At 40.5% G+C, this 15,964-nt stretch overlaps 1 protein-coding gene across 1 annotated transcript in view; it reads right to left on the bottom strand.

The window, feature by feature from the left end:
- Nucleotides 1-15,964, bottom strand: part of LOC101521841 (contactin-associated protein-like 5) — a 415,974-nt gene that overhangs the window by 253,697 nt on the left and 146,313 nt on the right. Inside the window, exons 6-7 of the mRNA XM_058664165.1 lie at nucleotides 7,490-7,677; nucleotides 2,368-2,511 (exon numbers count right to left, since the gene is read on the bottom strand). Of these exons, the coding sequence (XP_058520148.1) occupies nucleotides 2,368-2,511; nucleotides 7,490-7,677 (332 nt within the window). The remainder of the gene's footprint in view (nucleotides 1-2,367; nucleotides 2,512-7,489; nucleotides 7,678-15,964) is intronic.

The following is a 15,964-nucleotide window of genomic DNA, read 5'->3' as shown; positions in this document are numbered from 1 at the left end:
AAACGTATTTATTGTTAGTGAATTATATAAAACATTTGAATGGGAGGGATTATTTCAAAGTCTTTCTACGATGCAGCATCATCTTAATCACAAGCCAGGAAGATACAGCCACAAGAAGAGGACTAGAGACCAATATCCCTGATGAACACAGATGCAAAATATGAGCAAGTCAAATCAACAGCATAGCAAGATCATCCACTTGGATCAAGTGGAGTAGACCTCAGATACGTAGACATGATTCAACATGTGCAAAATAACAAATATGATACACAACATCAATATTTGAAAAATGAAACTAATATAATCATCCCAATAGAAACAGAGAAAGTATTTGATCAAATACACCACCTTGTCGCCATAAGGCACAACAACAAAAACCTTAAGTAAATTTTGTTTTCTTGAATAATAGTTCAGGAAATTCGAGGCAATATATGACAAACCCAAAGACAGGATCACATTAAATGATGGAACATTTTAATGGAAGTGCTTTCAGACTAGCATAAATACTCAGCATTACTACTTCACATTGTTCTGGAAGTTTTAGCCAGAGCTCTAGAAAAGAAAGAGAAATCAAAGAGATATGAATTGAAACATAAGAAGTCAAATGATCCATATATGCAGGAGACGTGATCCTTTGTACTGCAGAATTAAAAGGCACCACTAAGAGATTATTGAAACTGATAAGAGAGTTAGGCGAAATTGTAGGATAGAAAATCAACATACAAAAAGCAGTAGCCTTTGTAGACACAATAAGGGATGTTGTAACATTAGCTACATTTAAAATAGATACAAAGCATTCAAATACAATTGGATAATTCTACAAAGGATTTGAAAGTTCTCTGCAATGCAAGTAATGAAACATTAAGGAAAGAAATAGAAGAAGACACCAACAAATTGAAAAAATATTTTATGCTCATAGCTTGGAAGAATTAACAACGTCAAAATGTTCATATTATCAAAAATAATTTACAGATCCAATAAGATCACAATCGAAATACCCAAGAAATTTTTTTCAGATGAAACAAAGCAAAAGAAAATAAAACAGCAGCAAAAAGAAAACCCCTAAAATTTGCATTGAATCACAATAAAAATGGTTATAAAGCAGTCCTAAATAATAAAAATAAGCTGATGATTTCACAATGCAAATTTCAAGATGTATGACAAGGAAATTACAAAACAGCCCAGCATTGGGACAAAGATCGAGACGTGCAGCTCAATTCATAATAACTAAGACATTAAATCAACCCAAATGTCCATCAACTGATGACTAGAAGATGAAATTGTGAAATATATGGGTAAAGGTATTTCAGTATTTAAAAAAAGTGAAATCCTCAAAGTAAGAATTGTGCTGATATAGATAATAATTTTTGAAGTTTGTGTATTAGTTACCACAATATTTTCAAATTTGATTATTTGTTTACAGACTTTGCTTATAATCTTGAGGAATAATAGTTTTTGCTTGTTTGTTTGTTTACTTGCCATGTGCTGAAATCTTTGTTGAATGACGTGTTAGGCCTGTGATTATAAAACAAAATGAAAATATGCTTTTGTAATTATTTTTCAAAGAAATAAAAAGGAAAGAAGGTGCGTGGGAAATGTGGACAGGAGGAAAACAGAGTGAAGAAGTATCACTGGGCTCCTGTTTTTGTGAAATATGTGAAGTTCATCACTTTATATAAATAATTTAAATAACAATATTAGTGAAATAAGTCCCTCCCCCCCCAAAAAAGGTCATGTTTTAACCTGGTTGTGCAAGAATAAATTACATGAGGGAAACTGACATTTTGAGATTGGATTCTGAAACTCTTGAGGAAGAGTGGATTTTCTTCTTACAACTTCTTTGCTTATTTGACAGTTAACTTTTTCAGTATAAAGTAGATTTAAAGTAGTTTGTTGTAAAAATTTAGGTCAAGATAAGCAAGGAATTGCTGAAAATTTGAGGGAGGGGAAGCAGAAATGTTATTTTACTCAAACTACATAAAAATACATGAAAAATACTCCATTCTTGAAAATAAACATAATCAGGCATAATCAGTGAGTAGAACACTCTATGCTGCTAGAGAACTTGTTGTATCTTGGGATAATACAATCCATGTTAATCCAGTGTGAACACTAAACCTACACACAGTTATAACATAACCTTTAGCCAAAGAAGCTGAATTCTACCTATGTTTCGAATATACTTGCTTCTCACAATAGTGTGATTCACCCTGGTTGAGCCCCTGCTGTCCAATGTCAAGTAGGGTGCTTGAGGGAAACTCAACGAGCTGAGGAGGCAGACATGAAAAGAGGAGGTTCTGAGACAGCACGAGCAAAACTTACTCCAACATGGTAAAAATCATTCAGATAAAAAAGAGACTGACTTACCACTGTGTAGATCTGAGGTTTTCTTCTTTTAGCCAGGTCAATTATGTTTACTCCATTGTAGTACAGGTTTTCAACACATCCATGGAAATTTTTCTTTAAAAAGGTCCCAGGTTTGCCTGGTACTGGAATTCCTCCAAAACTAAGCTTTATGGGGAGGAAATAAAAATAAGCTCATGGGTATAAGTGTTAAATGAATAGACAAGAAAACACATGCAGTAGATTAAAACTTGTGCACGAGCCAAGTGGCTCAAATAATTATAGATGACTCTTGATTATGCATTTAGAAGATGCTGATTAGTGCATACAAAAATATCTGTAATTACATGATTCTTAAGGACCTATTATAGAAAACCATCTCATTTCCGTTTTGAATCCTTTGATATTAAGTAAAACAATAATTTAGAGATGGAGATAAAAGATAAAAGAAAATCGGTGTCTTTGTACTTATCATTTTTACAACCATCTTAGAGAATACAGCCATACCAAAGGAACAAACGAAACATACCTCTATTCAACAATACAGAAACTTAGATAAAGCCTGCATTGTATGTCAAAAGACTAGTGCTAGAGATTACTTACAAGATATTATCTATAAAAATGAAAACCAGAAAAAAAGCCTAAGTTGGCCGTATGGTTTAGTACAGCAAATAAAAATCAGTATCATTGGATCTTGTGCATTTATCAATTATAATGCTTATTCAATTACTTGTGGTGAATGGGAATAAGATTGCAGTGTTGATTGAATTGGTTGTAAGTTATAATTGTTTGCAAGCTGTTCTATTTGCAGTCAGCAATGGTGTCTGAAATATAAGCTGGGAGGAAACACAAAAGCTACACAATAATGGCAGTGAAGTTATGGGATAATCCTGTATTATCACTTTTATGTCCAATAAACATGAACACAGGTTACAATTTTCATGGATATGTTATTTTCTAGGCAGACCTGGGCTGTTGGGAACACTTTCTCTAGAGAAGCAGAGTTATTTCCACACTTGTACTTATGCTAACCATTTCATGAGTAACCCTGGTTTTCTCCATTGCTTTGAAATGTCACCTTTAGTTTGGACTTAAACGATCTTCATATCAGGATCCTGTTGTCTCTCACACACACAGAGATTCAACACGCTTATGTATGCACACATGCACACATAGAAGGCAGGCTTTCCTATTCAGGATGTCTGAGTAGCTATTGATATGCCAAGGGCAACTTCTAAATATTTACATTTTTCATAAGTCCATACTATTCTCCCTCCCCTGCCCCCAAAGATTTTAATGAGTATTGTAGAAGATAGCTTTTGTTTCCAATACAATATTGGATTTTCTAAACAGCTAATAAACCTCCGTATAATGTATTTGCTACCTATGTTTTAACTCTGTAAATGATAAATATGTTAGTCTGACCATTCACATTCTCATTCTAACCTGAGTTACCAAACCTTTCTCAGTAAATTTGAAGTCTTGCACTGCCTTGATTTTCAGTCCATCAAGTTTGGTCTGGCCGAAAGATGGTGACAATTATTCGCAAACCTTAAATACTGATTATTCTGAAGTCACTCTGTTCTGTTTGATTGACATCTGATTGAACATCCCCCAAGCTGTTAATACTGGTTTTCCTCCTGACACTCCGTTCATTAGTTTATTCATTGGACAATTTAACTGAAAAACCACTAACCAACCCCTGAGTCTGCACTCTGGAACTGCCACCTTATAAAGAGCAGACAGAAACTTCCATGAGGTTCTTCACATTTCTTCATATTGTATATGATATTAACGTGATAAATGCACATGCTTTTAATTAAGGATCACGATGATTATTTACCATGGCCTTTATCTTTCTCATCTTTTAATTTTTTGGAAAGTTACATATACAGAAAGCAGGAGAGACAGAGAGAAAGATCTTCCATCAGATGATTCACTTCTCAAGCAGCCGCAACGGCCAGGAGCCAGGAGCGTCTACCAAGTCACCCACGCTGGTGCAGGGTCCCAAGAGCTTGGGCCCTCCGGGACTGCTTTTCCAGGCCACAAACAGGGAGCTGGATGGGAAGTGTGGCTGCCAGGATTAGAACTGGTGCTCATATGGGACCCCTACAGTTGCAAGGCAAGGACTTTAGCAGCTAGGCTACCATGTCAGGTCCAATCTTTTTTCATCTTAAATTTTAATGTCAAATACACAATTTCCAATATTACCTTCTCCATGACTCTTGTACTTAAAAAAATAATATAGGGCCCAGCACATTAGCATAGTTTGTTTATTTTTGTTGGAAAGGCAGATATATACAGAGAGGAGGAAAGACAGAGAGGAAGATCTTCCGTCCCATGATTAACTACCACCCAAGTGACTCCAATGGATCAAGGTTCCCATCAATATTGATTTTACCTTTAAATTATGAGTCTTCGACACTAGAGACTTCTCATACATCTTGTCTTCCAGCTGGTTTACAGATAACTTGTCTGCTTTTGTGATCACCAGCGTAAGCTGGCTACACCATGCAGGCAAGTTCTGACATATCTAATGCAGCTCCAAGCTGGTTCTTTTGAGGGGAACACTCACAGACACCAAGACACGCAGGAGTGTCCGCAAGACATTAGCTCCAACGTCACCAATTGTGACATTATTGGATTCCATTTTCCTCAGTGTTGACGTTATGTTTCAAGCCACCTAGCTGTGATCTCCTGCAGATTCTATATATAAGAGACCGTAGCTAGTCAACCTACAAGTAATTGTTAAATTTGCCTAGAGGGTGAATTTCAGAAGAATCATTAGAGACAAAGTATTTGGGGGGAAAGTTATAAGCTTAAATTTTCATTTTTGTTTATATTTATTTGTTGTTACATGTTCATAAAGGACATGTTTGTTTTAAAATACTCCCTAATACTGTGGGCATTCATTTTTTCAATCAAATTAACAAATTGATAAAGAAAAATTTTTGATATTCACAGGTGTTAAGTTTTAAGAAGCTCGAAACATCCACCTGTTATTTTGGGTTCTGCCTCCAAGGGCACAAATGTGCTCTTGAAGGTAATGTATGGTGTGTCTTACCCAGAGTGCCCCAAGCTAAGAATGAGATCCAAAGAGCAGATTCTTCCCACAGCTCATAACACTGATCAAAACTGTTGGGTCCAAACAGTTTTACTGTTCTTATCCTTCACCTTGTCCCGTTATCTACCGACAGATCATTGTAATTTTCTCTTGGCAGATTTCCTTCTTTCAGCAACCCCTTCCATTCCTCTCTCCGCGTACCACAAACCCAGGCTGTGCACACCGTACTCTGCCTGTCTCTGCTCCCCAACCTGGTTCTCAGGCACCTGGCACAGCAGAATCCTGCAGGGCTGTACAAGGGAGATCAGACTACTGAGCCCTCTGCTTCTAACTCACAGTTTCAGGTGGGACACAAAGTGTTTATTCGGTTCAAGTTTTCAAAGACTGTGCGTTGGACTGGTACTGAACAGGCATACGGGTCTGTTAGTCTAAAGCATGAACCCAGCATGTTATTGTGCTGTGAAACAGCTCCCGAGTAACCCCTTGTCTTAGATGATAGCAAGTCCTTTAAGGTGGCTGTCACCTCATCCTTATTTGTGTCTGTCACTCTCTGCATCACACAGTGTGCTGTAAATGTGCAAAAACAGGCAGTTCAGGATCACACACAAAAATGCAGAAAATGCAAACTGCAGAATTTGCAAATAATATGATACAGGTGCAATCACTTCATTTCAAAGTTCCAGGTAACCACTTGATTCCGAGGCTTGCTTTTGATTTGTGCCTGGATTATTTTACCCATATAGGTTTAATAACCTAAAGATGGATGGATATATATATAACCTTAATGAGCAATTACAAATTTACACCTCAGTTTTAAACACATGGTGTGCGTAAACAAGCTTTCAGTCAGTCTTGCGGCTTGCTGACACCATACCGCTCCCGAAGAAATTAATCAAGCTTGATTTTTGTATTCATCAATATTAGTGGTGGAAACGCTTCCACTATGATGTATTTCAACCTACCAAAAAGACACTTTTAACTTTGAAATTGGAAAGAACATTTCTATAGCAGCCCAATGTAGAGTATTCCTATGATTGTAGAGAACAGTTATAAAATCCTGAGAAATAATATAGAAACAGATAGAGAAAAATAAATTTAACATAATTTATTACCTTCTAAAATTGATTGCAGGTATGTACGTTCTAAAATTTTGTTTTAAATCAAGATTGTCTTTACTATCCAGGTAATCACGTTGCTGAAGGCCCAGTATTTAGCCCTTAGGAATGGTGCACACTGACCACAGCAACACAGCAGAGCTAACTGTTCTGAACACTGTCAACTTCAGACTGTTGGCCCTCAAAGGCGATGTCCCACCATGCCTGCATGAAGTCTGCCGAGGCCATCCCTATTCTCAAGAAGGGCTGAGAGCCTTCTGGAAGCTTCCTGCCATCGTTCTGAGCTGAGCTCCTGTTCCCTGCATTCTGTCAGTGCTGGGGGCTTTGCTCTCCCTCTATTTTCCTCGACTATCGAACTTGAAGCTCCCCTGAGAATGGGAGAGGGCCTCGGTGAACTTTCCTCAATGTTCCTCTGCACAGAGCTCAGCGCACAGTAGGGGCAGACTGCATACCCACAGTGGTGGGTGATTTGGCTGTCAGTTTCCAGAGCTTTGACCTACAGAGCTGTTTTCCCCTTGGAGCTTCTTCGCAACAGAGAAGGCAGAAACAGCTCTGTCTCTATCAGTTAAACACCTTCCTTGAGGGTCAGAATCAAAGACAAGAGTTTACAGCACAGATTCCAGATTCCTGTGGACTACTCCAGCTAACTGTAGGTGTGTGTCATTGTATGCAAACACAAGCAGGACAAAGATACAAAAGTGAATCAGAGACCTGTTGCTTTAATATGAGAACAGTTCGGCTCTTTCCCATCTTAATGCTGGGGGTCTTGCTGGCTTCCACCTCTCGTTGACCATGAGACAGTGTGGGTGGGGAGATGAGACCCAGAGCAAGGTTTCTTGGCCCCCCACCCCTTCTCTCAACTGCCCCTTTCATGAGTTATGTAGTTATATACTTGTTCATCTATTTCTCCATCCCTTACCTGCGCTCCCTCAAGCAGCCTGGGGATGTGCAGGGAGCATCAACTCACCTCATAGTCGATGTCCAAGGAATCAGCCACGCCCTTGAACCTGAAGTGCTGTGTGTGCCTGTCCACGGTGAAGTTCACCTGCTTGCCCACCCGCTCAACCAGGACCGAGTGCCAGTGCTGGTCATCGAGGAGGCTGCCCAGGGCGGCTGCTGGCGGGCTGCTGCTGGGCCGGGCCTTGCTGCTGTCATCTGTGAGGGAGAGAGGTAGAAGGCAACTTTTAATGCTTCCAGGTTAGCATCCCTAAATGAACACATCATCAGCAAAAATGCTTCAACAATGGAAGATTTTCTGTAGCAAATGTGATGCTACAGGAAGAAAACGCCCCACGATCTGATCTCATGTGGTAAGTTGTCTTCAAAACACAGCTGCACTCACAGTATGATATCAAACTGCCTTCAGGCCATGCATACGAGCTGTCTAATAGATGAATGGATCTTGTGTGTGTGTGTGTATGTGTGTGTGTGTGTGCTTGTGCGTGTAGTTGCATACTCCTGAGGTAAATGCAAATATTACAGCATTTTTAACAAATCTGAAGTCTGAAACATTTGTGCTTCTTCAGCCTTTGTACAAGTGACACTGGAAAACATCACACAGTCCTTGCCAATGTTCTTGATCCCAAGTGTAAAGAACAGTCATCTCCGAATCTCAGGCTGTGGTGGAGTTGTAAAGCACTGGCGGGCTTAGCACACAGAGCCAGGACCACAATGCAGATTAATTGATGCTTACAACTCCTTCTTGAGATGAAATTGTGTGATTTCAGTACTTGAAAAATTAGATAATACATTTCTTTGACAAACAGAAGCAGATAGAATTAAATAGATAGGTGAGCAAAAGAGAGAGTTCACCTGTTGGTTCACTCCCAGATAACGGCAACAGCCAGACTGATGGATGCTTAGAGCTCTGCAGAGGTACTGCATGAAATCTCAAGAGCCAATGATTGGAACCTTCACCTGCTGCCTGCACAGTTCCCAGGAGAATGGAGTCAGGAGCTGTTTCCAAAACCAGGCACTTGGAGGTGAGTATTTCAATGGGTGCTAACCACCAGTCCCAGTGACAGTTGCAGGACCTGAACAATTAAATAAACAAAGGAGCAATATCCTACTGGCCACAAACACAAGTTGAAAAAGACCGTCCTCTTTCCTCTTAGCAGCAGCACACATTCTTTGAGCTTGAGAGGAGAAAGCTGACTGAACGCTTTGCAGGAGGGGAGCACAGTTGAGGCAGGGAGGACAGGGAGAGACGTGTACAGGTGAAGCAGGAGTTGAGTCATCACTGCAGCTGCTCTTGTGTGGGTGTGAGTGGTCCTGAACCAGGGCTTTAGAACACCCATCTTCAGTCCTCTAGAGGAAATTACCTACAAACAATGAACCTGAGCCCCAGTCACCATTTTGCACCTGCATGCCACGAATTTTAACTTTCCTTTCATATATTTTGTGTTGAAAGGTTTGGCCATTTTGTTTTGATGTTTAATAGCTGGTTTCCAGATTTTTGTAATAGTTTTAAAGTTTCCATTCGCTCTGGGGTCATTGAAGAATTCTGCTACGTTTTATCTCATGTAATCTGAAATTTGTTTTGGTATAAGTTATTGGGACACAGTTGAACTGCATTTTATACTATAAAATGGCCTGTAAGTTGCCAGAAGCTTGCTATTTTTAAATCCAAGTGTAACTTTTTCTTAAAAGTAAACTTGGAGTGTCCCCTCCAAGTGTAAACAGTAACGGTAACACTACCATGCTGTGTGATGGGTTCTGCTCTCCCAACTCTTGTCTGTGACCTTTAATTCTTTAAGCTTTCGAATCGGGCTTGCCAGGCTGGCCATTTCCACTGTACCATACTGGAATGCACTGCCACCTTGCTCACCATCATCCTAACACCCAGGACAGTAACTGCGGGATGGGGGCAGCACTTCCTAGCCCATCTTCACTTCTCTCGAGGCTAGACTCCATCCTTCCACTGTACACATTCACTTCAGTTCTGAACATTTAGTCTTCCCATCCCTTGCAACAATTCTCAAAATTTTAAAATTTTATGGCAATGAAAGTGCACATTTTCTTTTTTTTTTTTTTTTTTTTTAATCCATTTTATTGTATTGTTGTTGACAATCTTTACATAGTTAACTATAGTTGAAGGAAAAACAAGAAAAAGAAAAAAAAAAAGGTTCAGGGGGATAGGGAGGTGAGCAATGCTATTTTGTCCATATTGTTTCCATCATGTATCTGAGGTAGAGGGGGATATTGAGGGAGAAGCCCCCCCTGGTTTCCCGCCCACCCTAAGTCCCGGATGTGGGGCATACTCTGAGATATGTGCTCAAGTGGAGTTAATAGTTCTCCAGTTATGAGTCACTGCCAGTTTCGCTCGATGAGGTGGTCCACTGATTGATATGGTCCATCATGAAGTCTCCATTTGTCCCATATTTCGCTGCCAACATGTAGCTGGGTTGAATGATTGTCCTATTCTGTCTTCTGTCTTTTCTTGGTTAGAATTCTGAGTCTAGCAGTTCAAGTGGGGAGATCTCCAAAGATACTTTGAGGTATTCCCAGATTAGTTTCTTGTGTGTTCTAGCAAGCACAGGGCCCGGCACAGTCCATCACCCTGATCAGCTGGTGGTTGCAATTGCTGGGTTGGTTCTGTTTCCAGTCCCGAGTTGCACTGGAACCAATGGGTGTTGCAGTCCAGTCTGGTTCGGCCCTTACATCAACCAGTGGGAGCTGCAGCCTAGTTGGGGCGACCCACAATAACCCCCACCAGACCGCCCCCTATCCTGGTTTGCCAGTATGTGTAGCAGAAGACCAATCTGTTAAGCTTTCGAATCGGGCTTGCCAGGCTGGCCATTTCCACTGTACCATACTGGAATGCACTGCCACCTTGCTCACCATCATCCTAACACCCAGGACAGTAACTGCGGGATGGGGGCAGCACTTCCTAGCCCATCTTCACTTCTCTCGAGGCTAGACTCCATCCTTCCACTGTACACATTCACTTCAGTTCTGAACATTTAGTCTTCCCATCCCTTGCAACAATTCTCAAAATTTTAAAATTTTATGGCAATGAAAGTGCACATTTTCTTAAATAAATAGTGACTGCAATTTGCTTGATGTGTTTGCTGAAGCTGTAAACCTTAATTCTTTTATCATTTCATGCAAAACCGCTCATGTGTTTTTATGAATACTTAATTTGTTGACATTTTCTTAAGAGTGGATTGAGATTACTCTCTGTTTACACTGTTCATTTACTTAGCAGTATTTTAAGAGCCTGAAGAAAACAGCAATCGTTTTGGGAAAATGTGCCAGTAAACATTGAGGAAATTAGGGAAAAAAGCCTGTCTACAGCTTTTTAATCAATAGTCTACATTTTGTAATATGAAGTTAAATTGAAAAGTGGTGAAATTTTTTCAGTGATCACTGCTAAAATATCAGAGGTGATAACCAATAATTTACGAAGAGAGAAAGCTACAATAGCCTTCAGTTCCCTGAAACAGAATGACAGGGCAAAGTTTCATAAACCATCTTAATGGTATTTGCAAACCTGGGGATTTGCAAACCTGGATCTACCTCCTGACTCCAGCATCATGAAAAAGAGTGCCTTGGAGGGGGCAGTGCTCACAGGCTCACGTAACTGACTCTCAGACATGCAAAGGGGAAATGTGCTATAAGCTTACATCTCCTGGTTGTGACCATTCCACACTGCTGCTGAAGTGCTCCAAGATGTGCCTGAAATAGGACCTCTCGTTCTCTCTCTGCAAAATCTCTCTCCATCTGTCTCTCAAAGCAATAATAATAAATGGCATGATACATATGAAGTACTTATGTAGCTTTAGTGCTGATTTGTTTGCTTGAAATGTAAAATAACAGGGAAGGAGGGAGAGGGCGAGAGGGGGAGAGAGAGAGAGAGGAGAGAGAGAGAGAGAGAGAGAGGGAGAGAGAGAGGGAGAGAGAGAAACAGCGAGCTTGCATCACTACCCAACAGCCAGATCTGGACCAGGTTAAACCCAGCAGCACTCCTCATAGGTTTTCTGCACAGATGGAAGTTCTTAAGCTCCCGTCTGCAACTTCCCCAGGCACATTGGAAGGGTGTCATATCAGAAGCAGACTAACCACATGACACTCCACAATGGAGTGATTTGCTTAATCTTACATTTATAGTTCAAGCATAGAAACCATTTTCACTCTCACTATGTGTGAGCCTCAGATAATGGGAGAAATGGGGATGGGAGCCTTCTTTATGAAGGATCGTGGGATGGGGGAAGAGGAAGGCGTTGTCGGGGAGATCCTGATTTACTGATAATTTCCAACAGTCACTTGCCCGAAGGTTCTCATCCCTGCCTCCATCCCGTCTTCTGAATTTCCCATCTTCAATCTGTCAGATTACCAAGGAGGCTATTATTCACTTACTCATTAAGCTTCTCAGACAACAACAATGTGTTACCTGTGCTGTTTCCAAGGTTTTTGAATTTAGAATTAAAAGGTCATTCTCTAGGAACTCAGGTGGTGATCCAAGGATATAATGCGTTAGTATTCAGACACCAAAGTAAATATTCACCCACCACTCGTACTTCAAGAAGCAAGTCAAGTGTTGTTGGTGCTTTTTTGAGGCAGATGAAAAGCAGGAAACATTGTGATTTGCACTGGACATGAACCTCAAAACTGGATTACTCTCTACTACTACTAACGCATTCAAATACATGTCCTCAACATCGAGGAATACCCTAAATCTTTGGGAGCTGTTGCTGAACACTGATTCCTAATTTGGGTTTACTTTGTACTATCTTGAGAGGGACATATGGCCTGGCATCAGACACCCTTTGGCATAAGCACACCCTATGACAGAGTGCCCGGGTTGTGAACCTCTACACAGCTCTGGACTCCAGCTTCTTGTTGACGCAGGCCCTGGTGGGCAGCCACAGTGGTTCAAGTCACTGGGTTCCCATCACTCATATGAGAATCCTGGTTGACATTGCCACACCCAGCTGCAGCCCAGTCTTAGGGTTTGCAGGTGTTTGGCAGGTGAACCAGCACACAGAAGCTTTCTGCATCACGTTCCATTTCAAATAGATAAGTAAAAATTGAAAAAAATAGTAATTTGAACAAAAATATGTGTTTAACACAATTCAAGAAACATGATAGGCATTACATATATGAACAGTTGGTTTGTTCAAATGGCCAGTTTCAAGGCCACGAATAAAGCTTCACTTTGACTTTTCTGGATAACGTGAAGAACTTTCAGCAACACAGGAGTTCATTGAGCAAGTCAGGAACTTTGACCACTTCACTATGTGCCTGAGCCCTGAGGGACATCCTCCCTTGCACAATCTATGCATGCCAGGAGTCTCCCTTCTCTGCCACTGCACATACTGGGGGATCCCAGAAGCACAGTCAGTGTGGCTGCTGTGATTGTTTGATGAATGAAAGAAGCAGATAGGACGCTTTGTCTCCTAAAATATATACTTTCTTAACAATAACATGTTTCACGTTAAGACCAATGCCTACAACGCATTAGCATGTTTCGACATGGTTAGTACAGAGGATTTTGGACAATATTTATTTCAGTTTAATGCTATTTTTCAAAGCTTTCTAAACTGACAATTTTTAAACATTTTCCCCACATCTGTTATTTATTGGAAACAGAGAGAGATGAAGAGGCATTGAGGAAGGCACGGCTCATCTACTACCTCACTGCCCAGATGTCCTCAGTCCTGAGAACTGGTCTCCCATTTGGTTGGCAGGGATCCAGCCACTAGAACTGCCAATCACCAGCTGTCTCAAATGTGTGCACTTTTATAGTAAGCTACAGCCAGAATGGGCAGCAATACGTTAACACCAGGGACTCCTAAGTGGGATGCAAGCATCACAAACAGCATGTCAACTCCTGAGACAAGCACCAGATCCCTTCCATACACTTAATAATCTGAACAATGATTAAACCTGGAATGGGTGTAAGTGCGTATCAGTCGCATCTACAACAATCAGTACCAATATAATTGGAACATATAGCTCATCTTCTTTGACCCTATGATCTCCCATCTGTAAATTGGGGCACATATTTTTAGATACACAATATTTGTTGACAAAATCAGTGATAACAAGATCCATAAATTCACCAAATCTTGGTTCAAATATGAAAAATCCTGGACCTAAATGCCTCGCAAAAACCAAAAAAAAAAAAAATATATAGCATCAACATGGTCACATAATTATCACGGAGTTTAAACAATTTTGAATGATGGAAGCAATACGTAGTGTTACAGTAAAAGTCCGAAAGGAGTGATCTTTACATATTTTATAGCAAGATAATGAACTGAATTCCGCAACAGAAGTACTGATACAGAGAACTTTTGTTTGTTATTCCTTTGTCTTTTGAGATAACATTTTTAATTGACTTTATAATCACAGGCTGAATCTCCTACTGAACAAAAGTTTCAACAGGTACACGTTGGAAACGCCACTGCTCAGGAGGGATGTAGACAATGGTCACACACAATGATCACATTCCAGAATGCCGATTTCATCCACTCTCACAACCATAGTTTTCTCAAGGAGTACACAGGATGCTGGCTTACTCTCAGAATCCTGTAACTATTGGGGTTACATTGTAGGAGTGTGGCTCACAGGGCCATCAGAACACAGGCTTGCAGCAGGGGTGAGTGGGGTCAGCAAAATCCATGTAGATATTTGGATCTTGTCCATTTCTAATGAACTGAATTTCCAACAACTGCTGAGTTTGGGCAGGTGTCCTGGGTCCTAGAGTTGCAGCCATGAGCAAAATGCTGCCCTTCTCATTATGCAGGTTGCATTACAGATTTTCCATTATGGTAACACAAAGTTATTGTCATTCCCTTTACTCAATGCTTTCAGACATCTGCTGTCTACAACCACAGCATACAGGTCTAACACACTAATCTACGGCAACACCTTCCTAAGGAAGAAACAAGGAATCCTGTGTTGCCTAACAAATATGCCTGAAGCATTTAAGAGAAGGGAACATTTCATTGCGGCACACAGATAGGACAGGACTCCCTAAACAGGATCAAAGCAATCTGAGATCTGTGTAAAATGCAGAGAAGTTCATTGCGCTTACTCACCCGCTATGTGAGGCTTTATACCATCACCTATATGGTTATGAGTGTGGGTCCATGATGGGCTTATGACTGTTGCTGAGGACCTAAACTATTTTTGTAATCCAGGAGAAAGCAGAGCGTGTGTTTGGAGAGGGGAGGTTGGGGGAGAGTGGAAGGGGAAATCCCTGAGCCTAAGAAATTGTATCATGAAAAATGAAGAATTTAAATTAATTTATTTTTTAGGCCCTTTTTAAAAAAAATTTCTTTATTTTTATTAATTACATTGCATTATGCGGTACATTTTTATATGCACTGGGAAGAATTTAAATTTAAAAATTAAAAAACATATATATCTGAGTTTAATGGGAAAACTTAATATACCATCATCTCTACCACTGCAAGGAAAAAGTCCGATTCCCTCTAATGTAACCGTTTACTTTCAGCAGTAGACCATAATCCCCACGGTGGAACTTTAAGATATCACATGTGGAATAAACGGATGACTCTGAGCTTTCAATTTTGGTATTCGACCACATTTACTCCTTGACACAAAACATTGCTTTTCTTTTTCATATCCATTCTATGCAAGAAACTTGTCAAAGCCCAACATTAAGACAAGGATAGGGCCTGACACAATGACTCAGTAGCTAAATCTTTGCCTTGCATGCACCAGGAGCCTCTCTGGGCACCCGTTTGTATCCAAGTTGCTCTGCTTCCCATCCAGCTGCCTGCTTGTGGCCTGGGAAAGCAGTAGCAAATGGTACTTTCTAGCTCCTTCTTTCTGTAGATCTTCCTTTGTAATACAAATAAAGATATCTTTAAAAAGAAACAAGGATAACAAGGATCAGAGGTTTTGTAATTTTTTTATAATAAATTAAGGAATCTGGCAATGGCATTATGATTCAGAAGACTAACCTATCACCACATCTCTGGCATCTGAGATAGCATGCCAATTTGAGTCCCTGCCACTCTGGATCCAGTTCAGGCTCCTGTTAATACAACTGGGAAGGCAGTGGAAGATGACCTAAGAACACATGCTGCTACAGCCTTGCAGGAATCCCAGATGGAGTTCCTGGCTCCTGGCTTGCCCCAACCATGGCAAGCATCTGGGAGTGATCCAGTGGATGTGAAGACCTCTCACATTTTTCTCTTTCCTTCTCTGTGGCAGTTTTCACTTCCTTTTTAAAAGATTCGTATATTTTTATTGGAAAATCAGACTTACAGAATGAAGGAGAAAGATCTTCCGTCCACTGGCTTACTCCTCAAGTGGCCACAACTTCTATTATAGAACTGAGCCAATATGAAACCAGGAACCAGGAGCTTCTTCTGGGTCTCCCATGTGGGTGTAGTGCCCCAAGGCTTTGAGTCATCCTCTATCACTTTCTCATGCAATAAGCAGGGAGCTTGATGGGACTGCGAGC

The sequence above is a fragment of the Ochotona princeps genome, chromosome 5, assembly GCF_030435755.1.
Source record: "Ochotona princeps isolate mOchPri1 chromosome 5, mOchPri1.hap1, whole genome shotgun sequence".
Lineage (NCBI taxonomy): Eukaryota > Metazoa > Chordata > Mammalia > Lagomorpha > Ochotonidae > Ochotona > Ochotona princeps.
The sequence above is the reverse complement of the archived record's forward strand: the minus strand, read 5'-3'. Positions and strand labels throughout refer to the sequence as shown.